The sequence below is a fragment of the Athene cunicularia genome (genome assembly GCF_003259725.1).
Source record: "Athene cunicularia isolate RWA chromosome 10 unlocalized genomic scaffold, athCun1 chr10_part1, whole genome shotgun sequence".
Taxonomy (NCBI): domain Eukaryota; kingdom Metazoa; phylum Chordata; class Aves; order Strigiformes; family Strigidae; genus Athene; species Athene cunicularia.
This window is the reverse complement of record NW_020799112.1, coordinates 21441532-21461248: the sequence shown is the minus strand read 5'-3', so window position 1 is coordinate 21461248 and position 19717 is coordinate 21441532. Positions and strand designations below refer to the sequence as shown.

Below are 19717 nucleotides of genomic sequence, written 5' to 3'. Positions count from 1 at the left end.
GCTGGGGGCCTGGGAGCGGGGGGGCCGCGCCCCAAGGGCTCTGCTGGGGGGCGCGGAGAGACGGGCGCGGCCTTGGCGCTTCCCCGCTTGGGCACGTTTCCTTCAAGTTTTCCGAGAAGCTGCTTTGGTGCCCTGTACGTTTAGCAGCAGCCGTGTAACTTTGGTGTATTTCAGCTTTGATACTTGCCGTGGGTTGGGGGAAGCTTGTGTTTCCGAGATGATCTAGGGAATGGTCGATATCCCATCGCTTGTCTTAGCGAGTATTTATTCACTGGACTTGGAGAAAAGCAGCGACGTGAGGACACCTCAGAGCTCAAAACGTTCGCTCTTGGAAATGAGAAAATGCTTTTGTGTGTAGTGATGCCTTACTGAGTAGATACGAAACCTTAGAAATAAATCTAACTTGACTTACAGCAGTTCCACTTTTCTCTTGAAAATAGTTCCGGTTTGAGATTTTCTGAGACTTACCAAATTAGCCGGGATGGCTCACTTGGAGCCCTGTAGTGTTCCTGTTCTCATAACTTTGCTAGTCACTGATAGCACTGGTGTTTTTTCAATATATCATTAAAATTTAGCGTATCAGTAACGCCACTGCTACAGAGCTATGATCTTTTGGGACTACTCATTGCAGAAATCCCTGTCGTGGTGAGCTAGTTCTGCTCAAAAGGTTTTTGTCGGTTGGTAGGATTGATTACATGACAAGAGCATGTTTTTCTCATTAAATTTTTTTTCAGTGGTAAAATGAGAAGTTTACTGTAATGGGAACTGCAACCCATGCATTGCAATGCATTGAACCAGCTTTGGACTTTGATTCTGCTTTATAAACCAGTGTCTTTTTACTTGAGCAGAGTTGACTGTATATATATATAATAAATTGTTCCAGGTTGTTTACACTAAACAGCTTCAGGCCCTGTAGTGAAGAAGGCTGCAGAGAGGCCTGTTTGCTAATTAGGAGTATTCAAAGAGCAAAATACAGAAATAAGGAGTTGTCAGAATTGGGAAAAATCAAGGAGTTGTCAGAATTGGGAAATCCTCATGGTGCAATTGATTACACCACTGACTATGAGTATTACGTCACTAGCCAAAAAGCAAAGGCTGGTGAAATGTTTTAGTTGTTTTATTTCCAGTGTCTGATTCCAACTTTGTTTGGTATTTAAACATTGCAGAGTACAGTCTAGCTGAACCAAAAACAGTCAACTCTGATCAAGGGAGTTTTTTTTTTATCTTAAATGAGCTCAAGGTCACTGAAGGAAGACGAAATGAGTGACTTAAAGCTTTGGTGCCTCTCAGTTTGGAATTTTTAAGCTGTTTTTTGGTTCTGGGTCTTTTTTTGTTGTTGTTTCTTGAGTTTACCAGACTTTGTATCTTTTGTATTAAAGCAATGTAAATAATAATTAATTCTGTCGGCTTAATTATGGCTAGTTCATTACAGAATCTGTGATATCTCGTAAAAATGAAAGCCGATCAAAGCCTTTGTAGGTTACATGTGGCTTTTGCTTGTATCTATGGGAAGTCTTGACACAGACTTAAAGTTTATTATTCTCTATGCTTTCCAAGTTATGTAGGCCATAAACTTGGAGTTGACACCACCTTAGTAGACACTTTGATTCATGTGGAATTATGTTGGGATCGTTGACTCCCGAAAGGACATAAATGCCTCTCTGCTCAAAAGGCAATTTATAATTAAGATGATGTAAGGAACTGTCTCTTTACTAGCATAAGGAAGTAGTACTTTTTGACATGGAAAACAGTTAATTTTGATAAAGATAGACATAATGTATATAAAAATAAGGTTAAAACCTGTCTTTAAGTTAGTAAGATACCATTTTGCAGAAATCAAAGCTTACGTTCTGTAGAAACTAATGGCCCTGCTCTGTCATGTGGGCTTTCCTGGAAGAATTGGTGGTTGAATATCCTAAGGCCTAGTTGGAGGTCTGCTCCAGCAAAGCATTTCACCGTCCGAATATGAGGCATTCCATGGTAGATGATTTAAGCGATACTATTTGTGTACTTAAGGCTTTGGAAGCTGCAAATAATTCACATCTATCTAGTTCTGTATAGTGCTTAAGCAACATTTCATTCCCTGTAGATAACTATTCCTCTAGTTGATGGGACATTCAAACACTCTATTTTAGAGAGTAAAACCAAATGTGTTGTTTTGTCTTTAAAGGCATCTTTTATGGCTCCAAACACACTTGTATAACGTATTTCTTTCTCCAATAAACTCTGTATATATACAGGATCCTTGATATACGTGATTTAAAGCCACGTTAGATAGCTCACATACATTAATTGTTGTCTAACATGTTTAAACACCTCTTACATAATTAAATCTTGTTGTTGAAGCCTTTAATGGCAGCAAAAGTGGGAGTTTATATTTTTGCACACATTTTAAATTTTTCTACTTGACAGAAGCATCTCATGGCACTTTTCTAGCAAGCTTAAAATAATATAACAGTTTATGGGATAAAACAGTAACTTCAAGGAGGTGGAAATTATTCTACTGTACCTTATGACAGTGTGTAAAGCACAACTCTTCTGAGTTGCTGATGTTTTTCCTGCCCCATTTTCCAGCTTAGGTGCAACATAAACTATTTTAATTAATATTGTGTCACCAAAAGGTTTTGAGATGGCCAATTGAATTCTGCCAAGATAGAGTCTTTTGATGAAAACATATCTTTATTGATTGTAGAAGAAGAAAATAATTCTTAAAATGAAATCCAGAGAAAAATCATATCCCTCAGAGAAAATTTCTGAGTGGCAGGCTGAGATTAACATCATAAAATTGAATTTGTGCTGCAAACCTTTGATGTAATCAGCAGCTGGGAGATGGTGTTGCCCTTACTGTGCTCCTTCTGATTGTGGTGAATTATTGTGTGGAATGAAATAAGTGTTTCTTGTGTCACTCGTTCAAGAAATACAAACAAGGTATTACTAGGTGGTTCTTGCTAGTTAAAATGGGTTGTATTGATTCCTGGTCCCAGTCTCTTGCTCCCTCGGACTGCAGAAGCAGTACTTTCACGCCCCAGGGGAGATCTCGGTGTCACTCAGAAGTGACTCCTCCGGCCGATGAGGGTGAAGCCGTGACAGGTCTCGAGGGAAGTCCCGTTAAATCTTAAACTAGAAGTGCAGTGGTAGGCAGGCACGGTTTCCAGGATGGAGCTGCAAAAACCAAAGGAGAGGAAAAGGTGTGGAATATCCAGGGTTCTGGCAGAGTGTTTTAAAACATGAGGATAGAAATGTTGATTATTGGACTGTTTTACTTGTTGCCTGCTATCTGATTAGATACAGTAACCAAAATATTTGAAATACACAAATAGTTTTGCTGCTGTGCCCGCAGAGAGCAAACTCCACCTCTTAAAGGAGACAGTTATTATCTTGTACAGTGTGCTAAATACAAACTAGTTCTTAATTATCGTATTTTTTAAAATATCTTGATAAACCTTTAATTGTTTTACTTTTTGCAATTACTTCAAATATCTTTTTGTTACCTTTGTCTTGCATTGCTGTCTTTAGTGCAGTTCCTTTGGTTGCCATTCCCCTTCTACTTACCTAGCTTCATATATCTTCTTTTTCCTTTTCTTACATCACACACCCTGCCTTCTACCCTGTAGCCTCTATATCTCCATTCTATTTCCATTTCTCTGTTAAGCATCTTCCTCATAATTACATTTCTCTTTTCTAATTTACTCCATTGCTCACACCTATACAAATGCACGTGTACCCCACTGCTTCACAAATTGCCAAGTATTGCTGACCTGTATATTCAGATTCATGGACAGAATAGGCTTCTGAATAGCAACTTCTATAAATAGCAAATCTGAGAGCAGCATCACAAGCATCGGTGTAGTACGTCTGCAGGCTTGCAGAGACAGCACTATGTCACTTCTGTACCTTTAGATTTTGTACTTTAGATATGTGATCAAGTATTTTAAAAATGCAATATATTAATTGTGCCTCTTAGATGGACTTGCTATATATTGTAGACGGTGGGTGAATGTATTTTTTTAGTTAGGGTAAGGTTCCATCTCTGCTGATTGCCAGAGATAATATACAACATCCTTAAGGAGAGTGCAACATTTATATCATCAAGTAAATTGAGAGAGTTGTGAAAGCAATATAGAATGGATCAGTTGACTGCAAGTCAAAGCTGGTTTTAAGAAAAACGTTTATTTTATTACTAAAGGTACAAAAAATATTGCTAAAACTTTTATTTTGTTATATAAATGGTAAGAGAAATGAGTCAGACAAAGCCAAAGAATATTGAAGGCCATCAAGAATATTGAAGCCTGGGCAAACAGAATTTTCCCAGTCTGAGAAGACGTACGTTGCTCTTGTTGTCAATAATTGTTTATAGTAATTTTGGCCCATCTATCCTGTTTCGGTTTTTTGGTTTTGTTTGTTTGGGTTTTTTTTCAAATATTTATATTTTTCATCCAACACAGTTAAATGCAGCGAATATCTTAATATTTTCAGGACTGTAAGCCAATTTCTGCATCTTTTTTATGCCCTCACTGATTGCCATGTATTTAACTGGACTTGGAAACAACTAATCTTGTATTGATAGTTTAGGATGCATAGGGAACATGAAATAATTATGAACATAAATTCAGGAAAGGTGTTTTGATAGGTTGACTGTTACCTGTAGAGTGATCTTTTGTTGAACAAAGTCTTTTCTATAAATAAGCTATACATTCCTATTTGGTGCCCTTTGTTATGAGATGTAGTATGAAAAGGAGGCTTCTGTCACAACCAGTGTTTTATGTTGTGAACTGTTTGAGATTAAGTCTCTGGGAATTTCAATTCCTAGTTTTAAGGACCCTGATATATGTGAGAACTGGTGATTTCTGAATTAATTTAAAAATCAGGGCATGTATTTCCTTTATCAAGACATGTGATTGTTATAACTGTAGTTCATAGTTTAATCTTGTTCAGGATGTTTCGTACTGGAAAGCTTCCTTCATGCTTTTGAGCAGACTCTGCCTGTAACCTCAAGGACTAATAGGGAATGTGACCTTCAGACTTCAGTGGGGGCAAGACAGAACCCAGCTTTTTCACTTCAAACCTCTGTGAGAGCACACGTGCATGCATGCTCCTGAGACCTAAGTAACTCTTCCATTCTATCCTGTACGTTCCCAAACCACCTGCCTTAGGTTTATTATTTTTATCTGGAAAAAATGCAGTACAGGGATATGTGCCTGAGGCTAAGCAGTAATTATGTGGCAGTGATTGGAAGATCTGAGATGAGCCGAATAGAGAAGCTAACTATTTAATTTATTTTTTTAAGGTCAGTAGAGGAGGCAGAGTCAAGATATGTTTACTGTATTGGAATTAGGGCTCTATGGGGGAAGCATAGGCTGAGTTGTGATGGCACTGCTTCTTTATGGTATAATCTGGCCTTTTTCATTCTGCTCAGTTCATGACCAGTCCCAGTCAGGGGGGAAAAAAATAAGTGATAAGGAAAAGCCCTTGCACGAATATGTGTTTAGGTATTCAAGGTCAGACCTCCTGCTCCCTGGCCCTGTAATGCTTTTGATTAGACTTTTAAATACCTCACGGCTTCTGTAGAACAAAAGGTGGTATACTTGGCTTCCCAAATGAAACTTTCATACTGTAGAAATGGTCCAAAGCTGCTGTAGTTCAGCCAAAGTCCTTGAAGCTGTGCAAATTGGGATAATTTTCCAGGTTAACAGAAGTTTGTGGTGTGGTTTCAGTGTGAAAAGTGTTCATAGAACTAGAGACAGAAAGGTAGAGATGTGACAAGTTAGTGGTGGGATGAACTGGTAGGGATTTAACTAAGAACAGGAAAATTTTTTTAGTCATGAGGGAGGGTTTTTTGGGCAGTGTGATCATAAGGGCAGGACAAAGAAGGTGATTAGGTTGTAAGGGCAAAATGGCGAGTAGGATTGAGGAACTTGATTTAAAGTTGAATTATGGGTTAATACTGTAAATCAGACATGCTTGAGTGGGCAGAGCTGGAGGAATTTGACACGTGCTGATAAGCTATATGCAGCTCAAATATGCCTTGGGCAATATTTGACTTTGTGGAAACAGTTTTTACCTTTTTCAAAGGAGCAGTCTGATAAAAATCTGTTGATTTTTATTAAAAAAAGTTTGCTTTAGGTGCCATCAACATCACCAAGTAGCTTTGATAAAACTAAACATTGTCAGACAGTGTGGTGGGTGCATGTGAGGATGCAGTATTTCTAGGGAAGTCACAGTATTCTTAGAAGTAAGGCTTTCATGCAAAATACTGATCTTGTGCATCAAAATATCTTAATCCAGAAGAAAAATTAACCAAGAAGCAAAAGGAAAAAAGTTAAGTGCTGCTATATTAACACAGAAGTTCATATCCCTTCTGTTTTCTTTCTCTTATGCTTCAGTTGTAATATAAAGGAAAAAATACAAAATGTTCTTGTAATTTCAGTCTAAATTAATTCTCTTACATAACCAATGCTTTGTCTGTAGTAGCTTTTCATTCATGAATACCTAAAACAAATCTGTGCAAATAAATCATCTATACACCAGAAAATTCTATCTGTTTGTTTAGTTTATAACTTCTCTTGATCGTCTGAGTTCTCTGTTACTCATCACTTGCTCAGCAGTAGGTCTTCTGCTAAGAATATTGATCTTGATTCTGTGCTGCTTTCACAAGAAAATGTAATTTATGACTTCATATTCAGTGCAGTACAAACTTGAATTCTGCTGCCTTATGGTGTTTTACACTAATTGCGTGCTCCCATGGCACAAGTAGAAATGACTACATGATATGCAAGAAAATGTGTTTTAAAGACTTGGGGTTGGGCTTACCAAACTGTTAACTTGGCAGCCACCATTTTACAAGCCCCATGAAAATGGTGAATTTCCTTTGCTTAGCTGTTACCTAAAAATATGTTGTGAGTTTGGCTAGGACAACTTTCATTTCAGGGTATAAACTGGAAGAGAAAAGGACTTAATTGTTCACCAGTAATAATAATAGTACATATGATGAGAGATTTAAAAAAAAAATAGTGCTAGAAAAGTAATATTCTAAAGTTGAGATCAATAACATCTCTCGGTATTATGTGATATGACCACAAAGAGCTGTAAAATGAAACTAAATGTGATTTAGCCTAATAAACTCTTGACCTCAGTTAATTTTCTTTTAGATTCTTCTTCCTCTGCCTTTGACATTCTGGCTGAGGCTGAATGGCAGGACCTTGAGAGTCTGCCATACCAGTCTTTTCAGCCCTTTTTTTCAGTAGCTGAGCCCTTCATCTCATGATCTTGTCAGGAAGCAAGACCATCCCTCTAGTTCTGTATCACTTAAGGCTTTTAGCAGTAGTAATGAAGATACCTCTTGTCTGTGTCTGTGCTTTCAGCTGCTACTGTGCTGGATTTACCGATGGTTTTTATTACAGTTTCTTTAAACGTAGATTAAAAGGCTCCTTCTGTGCTCTGTTTTTGTCCTGTGGTCTTTGAATAATCACAGGAACTCCTCTTCATGTAACTTGGCATCATTCCTATATTACTTCCTTTGTCTGGCTGTTATCTGCTGCCATGCATTTTGTTCTACCCAGTTCCTGTATCTTCTCACAAGATTTCAGCTTTACTGTCATGTCTTTTGGCTGACCTCTCGCAGCCGGACTGTTCCAGCACCTTGTTACTGGCACCCGTTTCATTTTAAATCTTTGCTAATGGCTCTGTTGTCTCCCCTTCCTCCAGGAAAAATAGGAGTGTATCTTCAAAAGGTTAATATTTCTTAGCTGCTGCAAAGCATCTGCTCTGAATTATCTCTTCAGTGGTATTGCTGGTTGGATAAATAGTAAGTGACACAATATTGTGAAAAAAAAAAAAAGAAAAAGAAAATATTTGTTTATTTGTGACCCTAGGCAATAGTGCATTTGAAGAGATTAAAATCTGTTTCTTGTTCACTCATGCTTGGGAATAACATGTTGATGTACACAAATGTTCTTGGTGTTGCTCAATATCTTTCAACTGTCTGTTCATTGCTTGCATGCTGGTGGTGGTCCAAAGTGCCCTCAGTAAAGTTTAAGAGAATTTCAGTTTTCAGAGGAGTCACTTCACAGGCAAAGGTCAACTTCATACCCTTCTCCATCCCTGACAACAGAAGCAGGTGACAACACTCTTTCTTCAGAAAGCTGAAAGGGAAGGGGGGTAAACAGAAATGCTTCAGAAGCATCTGTACAGGCTTTCTGGAGAAATGAAGTGCCATCATAGGATACGGGGTAGGAGTGCTGTTGTGCACGTAAAAATACCGATGCTAAGGGTTTTGGTCATCTGTGTTCCTTTTTAGCTATCAATCCTTTCACATAAGTTGACCCAAAGGAGACGTACTTGCTGGGTGTGTTACTAGGTCCCCTGAAAAGTCTTAACAACAGGACATATATGTCCTTTCTTTTTGGTGAGTTGAGTATTTAAGTACCAAATTATTTATGATCAGATACTTTTTTTCATTTTGAAGGTATCGGGGAATACTCTAGAAAAGTTTGACACTTCTGAACATGGGAATTTGAACATCAGATAATGTGGCAGAAGGCTTGTGAAGTGACCGAGAAAGCAGTTTGCTCAAAGCTTTTGTTTGAAGCAAAAAAAGTACAGAATGCAGCTAGCAAGCAGGGGTTGTTTTAAAAGGCACAGGTGTCAAATTTAAAAACAAACACAGTAGAACTTTTTTTGATAAGGAGAATTCTAGGATATTTTATAAGTACTGGTATTTAAAAAGACGCTGAAAAAGTTCCCTGGAAGTGCAGTTGATAAGAATTTATACTGAATTAACCGATGATCAGTAGTCATTTTGGACAATTCTTTTAAAACAATTTTTTGCAGTACTGACTGAAATCTACTATATGATAAATTTTTTGGACAAGAGACTCATGAGTTGTGCAGCAGAAAGCATCTGTCATTCTCCCTGTTTCCCAGCTTGCAACTGTGCTTCCACCTTCTGGGTCTTATCTCTAGGAGTTGCCAGCGAATAGTTGAGGGTCTCATTTTTTTCTCTTCAGCCGTGACCCATCACTTCTCCCCTTCCAGCCCTATTATCGCATTCTCTTGCCTTATTTATCCTCCTAGGAACCACAGACTCTTTATTGACACCCCGTTCCTGCGCCATCTCCACGCTCCAGCAGTCAGCTGTTGGGAATGAGCAGCACTGCTGGTTGGAGGGGATGGGGAGGCAGGGTATATATACTCCACCTACCAAAGTTAGGAAGAAGGCAGAGTGATATGCGCCCATCAGGGTTAGGTTCTGCGGGGCAGCACACAACTCCTCTTGCTGGTATTTCAGGATTGTGGTAGCACTTGTCCCTTGTAACTCTGGTCCTGTTTGATCCTGCCTAGATGTAAAATAGGAGGCCTGTCACTCTCCTGGTGCATATTTAAGGAGTTAGTGGATAGCTATTTTAATGAAAGTGTTAGCGTGATGTCAGCAACAGCTAGACAATGTTTCAATACCTCATCAGCTTTTTTGCATCAGTATTTTGTAGCTCCCCTTTTCAGATGTTGCTGAAGCTGCCTTTTTTAAGGATGTTTTTTCTTACGTTTCATGTTAGAATCGTCATGACTTGTTTCTGTTTTCAGGTGCTGACTATGAAGGTATCGGTACAGGCTGTGGCAGTGTGGGGGAAAATCGCTCCCTCTCACAGCATCACTGCTATTATGATTACAGATGACCAGCAGACTATAGTTACGGGAAGTCAAGAAGGACAAATATGTCTCTGGGATCTTTCATCAGAATTAAAGGTTTGTGTCCACTGTGCTACAGTCTGTCAAATAGACAGATTCAAGTTATATCTTTTATTATTAACAATGGGATTATCCAGTTTGCACTTAGGTAGATTAAGTTTTAAGATAGTGTGATATTTGTTATAGGAAACTCATGAAGCAAAAAGTGTTGGAATGCCTATATGAGCAAGCAGTTATTTGCAGACTTTGGAATTTTTTCATAGTTTATCATGACCTGTGGATTATAATTTGAGATGGTGTGCTGTAAAAACAGCAAAAAACAAATACAATTATCATGATTACTATCTTGTCAAGTGTTTTTTATCTTTTTTTTTTAAATCAGTTGCTGAACATGGCCTGTCATTTAAGGAAAAAATACCTGGTTATATAACTAGAGCTCTCTCCCAGATTAACAGTAGAAAAATTGTAGAGAGATGGAAGTAGGATAAAATGTGTATTTTTGGTATAATTAAGCTGCAAACCACCTGATATTTTATTGCTGTTGCTTTGACTATTTCATATTTATTTTCCTGAGAATGGAACAGAGCCAAAGCAGTTCCTTTTTTTTTTTTTTTTTTTATTCTGCACTCCTAGTTCTGTGGTTCTATTCTTTTTGGAATTGGCTGCCCTATTTGTGCTCAAATATAGGTCAAAACTTTAGTTTGCACTTTTATGGGGCTCCCTTTTTCCATTAAGATCTTTGCATGCAGTGAAGCTAATCAAAGGGATTACTTAAACACGTTGTGTGAAACACATGCTTTAGAGTTTTGCTGTATCAATTCCCTACTTGACTGCCATTTTTGCTGCATGCTGTAGGGTGAAGGCGAGATATTCTGCACATGGCCTGTTTTATAACATTTGATGCTCCATAAATTCGTCAGAAGATGCAATTTTTAGACTACAGTGAATATAAACTGTACTTATGCAAACTGCATAATCCATCCATATCTTTGTACGTTCCAGAAATGTGGCTGAAGAACATAAGAATATAAATCAGATTGACAATTACTCATTAATAACATCTACAAGTGCTTTTAGATCTCTTCATTTTATACAGAAAGTATTATGTTTAAGTTAAACCATTGTATTATTCTCCTAGATTTCATCTAAAGAAATTCTCTTTGGCCATACTGCTTCTGTAACTTGTTTGGCAAAAGCAAGAGAGTTTGAGAAACAACCATATGTAGTAAGTGCTACTGAAAATGGGTAGGTAACTGAATATTCAATTACTCATTTCTTAAATCATGAAATGTATGGCAAGTGTAGATCAGATTCTGCATTTGGCAGAAGGTTTTTAATCCACTTCTTTCATGATATGAAAAGGATAGCAGTGACTTAGGATAATGACTGTATTGCTTACATACAGTAGTCTAGCTAAGAGCTCATCTCTTGGGCAGCAGAAGGGTCTGACAGATTCAGATATCAAGTTAATAGTCAGAGGAATGAATTTTTCAGAGGGTCATCTAGGGAGAATAACAGGTTATTGGAGGGAACCAGCAGATTCAGAAGCATTTTAATATCATGGTGCTTTTTTCTGTTCCTTCCTGAGCTCAGTCTTGAGAATTGAATCAGTACAAGAGGCTAATGTACTCTGATCCAGGTTATGCTTGCTCAGTGAGTATGTATGGAAGCACAGAAAAGACTGCCCTTGAATAAAAGGCATATATGTTTCTTGTCTTTGTTTAAATCTGGCTTGCTATTTTGGAGTACAGCCTTTTAAGAGGCTCCTGATCTTGCAGTTTTTCTCCTATGTGTTTGTTGTGACTTGGCCCATCACTTGAGTAAAACTAATTTCTGCAGTTCTGCTATGTTAGCATTTAAGACTCTTTTTTTTTTTTTTTTTTTTTTTCCCCTCTGAATATTTGAGAATCTTTACAGCTGAGGTCTGAAGCCCACCTGTTCAGGATTTCAGCTGCTGAAAGTAGTTAGGGCTAGCTTCTTACCGCCTTCAACAGTTTTGTCTTGCTGCTTAATGATATTCTTCTCTGTTTGGGATCATCTTTTCTAATTAACAGGACAGCTCTGTTAAAACTTCTTCCTATTAAGAGTTCCTGTCAGTTTTCCTTCTTCAAGTTACACCTTCCAGCCTCTTCAGGCTACTGCTTTCTCACCAAGGAGCTTGTTTATCCTTTCCAGTTGCTAAGATCTCTGATTCTCTCACTCAATCATGAGAGTACAAGAAAGGGATAACCAGCAAACTCATTCTAGCTTAAACTTCAGAGGTTAGTCTGCCCCACTGGACAGATAGTGGGAAACAGTTCTGGTTGTTATGTGCAAAAAGGAGGGCAAGAAATCTACAGATCTAGTTTTGTGTTGGCCACCCATGATTCTACCCAAGGGTTCAGAGGTGAAACTAATTTTCATCTTAGTTCTGCAGCTCTTAGTACTGTTTCTGGATCATACGGTGAGGAAAGACTATAATTTCAAAAAGCTGGGGTGAAAAGCATTAAGAAACAAATGAGGATTTTGCTGTAGATATACCATACAGAGAGATGTTCACATCCTAAAGTTCCTGCCTTGGACGAGATCGTTTGGCCTGCTTGGAATGTGCATAGGTAGGACTGAATAGTCTTCTGAGCCCTTTAAATGTTCACTTTTACCAAATTACTGCTGACTTCTCATCTGTATTACATAAGGGTAAGGCATCCATCACTGATCCCTGGAAGGTTGCAGCATGAAGTTGAGATAAGTACAAATAGGAAGCCTCATCTTCAGGAAATGCTGGGTTTGTTAAATGACATTTTCTGGCTTGTGGATCATTCACTTCTGCTATTTTCAAGCTTCCATCTCCTTGTACTGAGGCTGGAAGAAGTTGTATGGAAGGTGCTACTCTCCCCACATCCCACTTAGGATCTTTTAAGTGTTTGTATAACTGACATCCCAGCAGGTTGAATATTGATCAGTATTTTTTACTTTTTATATGGAAGTCTATAAATGAAACCATAATGATTCAGAAGCTCTCACTCATGTCCTGTGCATGCATATACAGTTTTATCAACACGTGGTATCACTCATTCCTTGTTAGTACACACAGTAAGTTAAGTGCAACATGCAGAAGCTGGAGCTGTGTTCTGGTGTCATTTGTGCATGTTTGCATACATGTATCACAGTAAGGTAGCTAAAGCAGTAAAGTTAATTGTTGTTCTGATATAAACAAGAAGAAATTTGCTGCCTTGAAATGTTTATCGTATTTATTAAACAGCATAAGCATTCTGTTTAATGTAAGACTTTTGGTCTACCAACTCTGCTACACTACAGACTCAGATTTCACTGCTTTTTCTCAGCTGAAAGGTATAAATTAAGTAATATTTTAAGATTATAATAAAATGTAAACATTGTGTAGATTAAAATGTAAATCATCAAGTAGTATTTCTGATATAATACATTTTTTTTTCCCAATGTGTTCTTGAAGTCTTCATGCAGAGGAATGTTATTTCAGAAATCATAAAATTGATGTTTCAGCTGTGGAAATAGTGCTTGTTGTTTAAATAAAATCTAAAAGCATCAAGTTTAACATTGAGTTGCTGAGCTTTGACAACATACCTGATACAAGCTCATTTACAACATTTAATTTGGTTGTGTTTCTGTTGTACTCCAGTCCCATAGCATATAGAACAATGTCTGGATGAGGAAGACTGGGTAATAGCGTCTTTCTCAAACATCAACCTTAAGTGTAATTAAGTGTAGCTAGAATGTTGTACAGACATTTAGGTCGTCAAGAGGCAAGTGCTGTACCAGTAACAGGTTTCAGGAATAGCCTCGTGGTGGCACTGTTTCTTCTTCACAGAAGTGTGATTCCTCTCAAGAACTGGTCTGATGTGGCAGGAGATGTATTATGTTTTTCAAAACGTCTGGTTTAAGTTCAGTGAAATGAATCATTTTCAGGAGGATGTAGTTCCAACGACAGATAGTTACAGTGACGTGTTGATGAGCTGTAATGGGAGTATACCTACAATTTGTTGTAGACCAGAGTTGGCCTTAAAGGTTTGTTGCAAGGCAGCAGGGTGTAATTACCAAAACAAAAAGAAACAGATACTGTATGTCATCCCCTGCTAATGACCACAACATTTTCTTACCCAGTAATCTGTAACAAAAAGCCACATAAACGACCAGACTGCACTTAAGTACAGCACTAAAGAAAAACTTGGTGGCTCAAAATTATTCCAGCCGATTGAGTGGAAATGACAGAGAATAATATAAAGTTATTTTTGGCAGGGAGATGTGTGTTTGGAATGTCGCTAGTGGACAGTGCATTGGGAACGCAAAGCTTCCTTATAGGCATACAGCAATCTATGTAAGTATAGCAAATTTTCTGGAATATCTGTCTTCATTACAAGAGGAGTTTTGCTTTATTAATATGATATTTTTCAGAAACATACATTTTTAAATGTATAGCTCATAACATGCTAAATAGGAGGGAAAAAAAAAACCAAACCCTGTTGCAATTGTAGCTTTATATCTGTTTTTTTTTTTTCATTTACTTCCGCCTAAGAAAAGAACTGAGACTTTTATGTTCCTCTGAACTCCGTAATGAAATAAAACTGATTCTTTTTAAGCTGTAAATGTCTGGAATGCAGTGTCAATTAACATTGTAAAGTCTAGGCATCAGATAACAAAGTGAAACTGTCTTAATCTTTACTCCTGTCCTTGTTAAAATTTTATGGAAATTTCAAGTTTAATGTTGGCTTTTTCATGACATATTTTAAAAGTACAAGAAACCTAGCCAAACATTGTGAACCAGTCTGCTGAAGGTCTGATTTTTAAACGTTTGAAAGGTTTTGATGCCTAACGGCTGACCTCCAAATGACTCCTCTGCCCCACTTCCAAAAACACACATTCATTGCAGAACTTGGGACAGATCAGTTATTTTCAGAGGCCAAATTGCTTTAAATATTACTTCAGATAACTTGAAGTGTCTGCTTTGAACTGTGTCCAGGTACACTAAATATCTAGATGCTGGAGTGTGAGGGTGTTTTTGACATACATGTGTGTATATGATTGAGGAGCCCCGCATGTATGGATTTGATTCTGAGATGGCTTATTTCTGGATATATTAATAGAAGAGCAGCTCAGGGCTCCTAGGTTAATTAAAATGCTGTTTTTCTTCAGTGAGAAAGTCTAGGGTGAAACTAAGCCTCCAAATGATGGAAATCTGAGACTTCATGTGACTCAAACTATGGCCAAATTCAGAATCCAGATGTTTTAAAGCTTCCAGAAGAAACACTGTTTTTCATGACACTGTTTTGGTTGACATATGAAATCAAACATGGTTGTTAATGATAAAGGGAAGAGAAAAAGCTTGGGTAAATCACCAAATAAAAAATATAGACTGTTAAGAAGTTAGAAGTTATTCTTCTATGGTTTTACGTATATATGTGTGTGTGTGTGTGTGTGTATATATATATATATATATATGTGTGTATATATATATATATGTATATATGAAAGCATAGATTGTTAAGAAGTTATTCTTCTATAATTTTTATTTGTGTATATATTTAAAGCCTACATATTCTTCTTATATATATGTATATACCCACACAAAAAAATACTTCAGTTATAATTGAGGTGTGGTATGATCTGCTTCATGGGATGGCTTAATTAGAGTAGAATAGTTGAAGTTCTGAAGGAGTTCTGCAGAGCAGTAGGCAGGTCTGGCCTAGCTGGTTATCTGACAATCTCTACATTTCCATGGAGATCAGAGGCAGAATTTTCATTCTTATCCTGCAAGTATAAGCGAGCTAAACCTAATTTTGGCTGGATAATTATTTTTGTTTTATAACTTGGGTAATATGGCTAAGGGAAAATAAGAATATCTAACAGGAGAAGTTTCTTAGGAAAAATAATAGATGTTGCTAGGAGGGGAAGCTATTAAAACACAACCTTCAGATATTTATAATAAATTACTTTTTTGTGAGGGCTGTTTTTGTTGTGGTAGGTTTTTCTTTTTTTGTTTTTTTTTTTTTTTTCCCATGGGGAGTGATTGCTTGTGGCATAATAGTACCTGAGAGAGTATAATTTCATACAGAATGTTGTTATTTGGGATTTTTAGTGTGCACTGATTTTGATAGCATCACCGTTTAAAATTGCTGCTTTATTTTTAGTTAATGTTTTAGCAGGTTTTAATTAAACTCCTAACCTATATGGTCTAGTGGGTTCCTTTTGTTGGTCATAGATGATTCAGCTACAAATAGCAGATGTCAAGCAGTGCAAACTGAATATTTGCCATTTGAAATGAAGTTTAACACTAGGGTCAACTCTTAACCATTTGTGGATCTTAACCAGTGTGGGATTTCCTCAGAGGACTGGCTGGCTACACAAATCTTCCAGTCCAAGCCTCATTCAAGAGGAACAGTAATTACAAATGGTTTCTACTGCTAAGCATTTCTGCCTCTGATCATTCATTATATCTGTGGTAATATTTTTCCTATTCCCAGTTATTTAAACTTCTTTTGTTTTCAGACTTAAATTAGTTAATTGATAGACCAAGAATTATTGTCTAAGCAAAACTGAATGTAGAGAGAACTTGCAGCAAATGAAGGCACCATTTTATGAGTCTGTCTGATATTTTTCTCTGACTGCATGGTTGTTCCATTTACTTTAAGGATAGTATTTACTTCCATTTGAGGTGGCTGCTTATGCATTTATAGCAATTATGTGTATAATTACTGATGTTACACACAATGCGAATGCCCTTGCACATATAAAACCCTTAGCGAAAAAGAAATCTTCATAGTCACTTCACTGTCATCTCTGTTCCTTAGTACTTTGCTATGTGTCTGTTTTTTCTTTTCTTTACATGATGGTTGAGAAAGAATGTGTGTTGTGAACACTAGGGCATTTAATGTCAAAATGACAAATATCTCACAGAGTAGGAATTACTCCTGGAAAAAAAAATATGAAAAATTAATTATGTATCTTCTGCATTTTCACCTGATTTTTTTTCATCTTTATGTACCTCTTGATAACTGAAGCTTTATCAGATGTTTGGAGACAGACGAGGCCTCTCAGAGAAACAAGTCCCAAACTGTTTAGCAATTTAAAATGAAAATTAACACCTTGATTGCTTCTAAAAATCCCAATATTTAGACAAGGCAGATAGTGCTTTCAGTACGAAGTGCCTCTTACTAAGCTGGATACCTATATTAAACTGTTACAAATGTATGTGAAACGCTTGTGTCACTAGCAAAATTGTGTATGGTCTCACATATGCAGCAGATTTTTAGTAATGCTACAGGTGTTGATTATAATTGCAAGTATGACATGCTTAATGTGAAAGACACGTGTGCACATTGGTGTAGCTCTCTATGCTGATTCTCTTTTTTTCCACTTGCACAGTATTACCATTGCTCATTCCGAATGACAGGTGAAGGCTGGCTGCTTTGTTGTGGAGAATATCAAGATGTTCTTATTATTGATGCTAAGACTTTGGGTGTTCTTCACACTTTATCATCATCTCAGTATTCCGATTGGATAAATTGTATGTGTATCGTACACTCTGTGAGAATTCAAGGTATGCATTGTAGATGTATTTATGTAGGCCAATTAAATTGTGATAAAATATTTATGTATAGGTAGTACAACCCTACTAGACTTAATATCTAATCATGTCTTACAGAGCTGTCATGTATAAGATGTTAACATTTCATTTAAAGCCCCTGAGAAGGTGTTTTTAATACTCCTAATGTCAGCCAAGTTTCATTTAATAATGTTTCTTAAAGAGAAAACCAAACAGCTTCTGCAGTGATTGTAAGCAGCTCATTTCTTGGATATAAGTACAAATTAATTTTGTAAATCAGGGAAATTAAGGCCATAAAATCACTATTCTGTGCCTTCTATTGAGATATATCTGATGGGACAAAATAATTATTAATTATTTGCTGGCATGTTTTATATTTCTGTATACCAATTAGTTATTTTTGTGTTAAAATAACATTTTACTTAAGCAGTGTCCTGGAGCATCCATGTTTTAGTGCTCTGTAGAACACCAGTGTCTATGCCAAGGTTCTCTTTTGGTGTTAGGCACTGTTTGAACTTGGCTTCAAGTTGATTATCTCACTGTTACCTTTTCACAGAAGACTCATTGGTTGCAGTGTCTGTAACTGGAGTTCTTAAAGTGTGGGACTTGTCTTCGTCTTTGAATAGCATACAGGTCAGTTTGTATGAGGTTTGAAACAGTGATTTGAACAATAACATGAATGTGGTAATGTTCTCCAGTAAAGATTACATTGAAGCAGAATATGAATAAATTTGAATCTTCTGGATATGTATTAAACAGGATTAATTTTGACACAAAATTCTGAAAACACACCCTCATATCTATTTAAAATCAGTTGGGCCATTGGACAGCTCTTGCCTTGACAACTGCAGTGTCTTTTGCCAGGCTTCTTGTCTTCCCATATTCCATGATGTTGAAGCTGTAATGCTTTTCTGTTGTCCTGATAATGTTACTCCATTCTTTGAACCCATTCACGCTGTCCTTTAAGCTCAAAGCTCTTCAAAATTGGCCTTTGTACTTCCTCTTCACCCTTGTTACTTTCTTTAAAATAGTCCTTTAGACTCTTTCTCTGTCTGCCTTCCACAATGCTGTCTTCACTTGGAAAAGACTCTTGCTGTGTCAAGTGCCTTATTTCTCCATCTTCAAACTCGCTTATTCTGTGCAACTTTTCTGTGTTAATATTCTCAGCAGCTGTCTCTTGACATACACAAGTGTTAGAACTGGAATACAATGTTTTGTGTTTGAATTAAACTCTGAGAACTAGATTCACAAAGGGACTTCGGTATTACTGCTAAGTACTATGAATCATCAATAGAAATGGAAAAATGTCAACAGTCCTCTCTGAACATCTGTAATACATTACTGCCTTGCTCAAGAGACTGCGGAGTATGCCACAGCACTACTTGTTCATGGGTAGAATCAGGCCCCTCAAGAGAGTCTGTAAGTTTGGTAGCATACTGGTGGTTTTGTGGTGTCTTTTTGGTTTATCTGCAATGGTTTTCGGTGTATTTTCAACATTCCTAGGGAAAAAAAATAGTCACGCTGTAGGAATTTTGGGGACCGTAACAACTAATTACAGATATTAGAGAAGCATATTTGGTATGGTGCCATCCTTCTACTGCCTGGGGTGGTCTTTTGTGAAGGGAAGAGTGCGGCGTTAGTAACACTCCAGCTACTTCATATTCTAAAGAGACATATTGTAATAAATATTGTTGGGTTTAATTGGAACTGCAAGGTGTGGTGAGAGGATGGTTTGCAGTTTGATAGCCATGATTTCATGACCAGCATACCACCTTCTTTGAGAAGTTTCGATACTGTTGGTATCTTTCAAAACAGAAAACATAATTTTTCAGTTATTTAATCAATTAGTAAAAATAATACCAATATAATAATTTTAAGCATGATGGCCTTGATGTCTGGTATTATCACGGAATCAGTAAGGTTGGAAAAGACCTTGGAGATCATCTAGTCTGACCATTAACCTAACATTAACAAAATATGTCAATAATATTCACACAAAAAGGGTGAAAATAGAGTGAATATATATATATATATATATATATATATATATCATTACTCTTAAAATTATCCTGAGATATTAGTGCAACAATAGGTACCCGATCCAAACAGCACTGTTGTTGGGGGCAGAAATTTCACAGACACCCGAGTCAACTTTGAATAATACAGTTGTAGAGTATCCTTGATAGTTCTCTTGGGCTACTAAAAAAAATGTCTGTATAAAAGCATTTATAAAGAAATTGCATGTAGAGAATGGATAGTCTTTTCATGGAAAAAAAAAATAAAAATCTGTGTAACATGCATTGTTTTCTATTGATTTCTATAATGTTTTTCCCCAAGAGGTGCACGATTGTTGTACTATCTCCATTATACATTTGAATGCTTACATTTTATTGCCTAAGGTAGTGTATAAATACATGTCATGTTGGATTTTCAAATTCTATGTTTCAATGAATATACAGCTTTAAAATAAAAGAT

The 19717-nt window shown here is 36.9% G+C and overlaps 1 protein-coding gene across 1 annotated transcript in view; it reads left to right on the top strand.

The window, feature by feature from the left end:
* Positions 1-9588: 9588 nt before the first annotated feature.
* WDR72 (WD repeat domain 72) overlaps positions 9589-19717 on the top strand; it is a 100922-nt gene continuing 90793 nt past the window's right edge. Inside the window, exons 1-5 of the mRNA XM_026856205.1 lie at positions 9589-9741; positions 10823-10929; positions 13939-14017; positions 17062-17236; positions 17799-17875. Coding sequence (XP_026712006.1) covers positions 9589-9741; positions 10823-10929; positions 13939-14017; positions 17062-17236; positions 17799-17875 — 591 coding nt within the window. The remainder of the gene's footprint in view (positions 9742-10822; positions 10930-13938; positions 14018-17061; positions 17237-17798; positions 17876-19717) is intronic.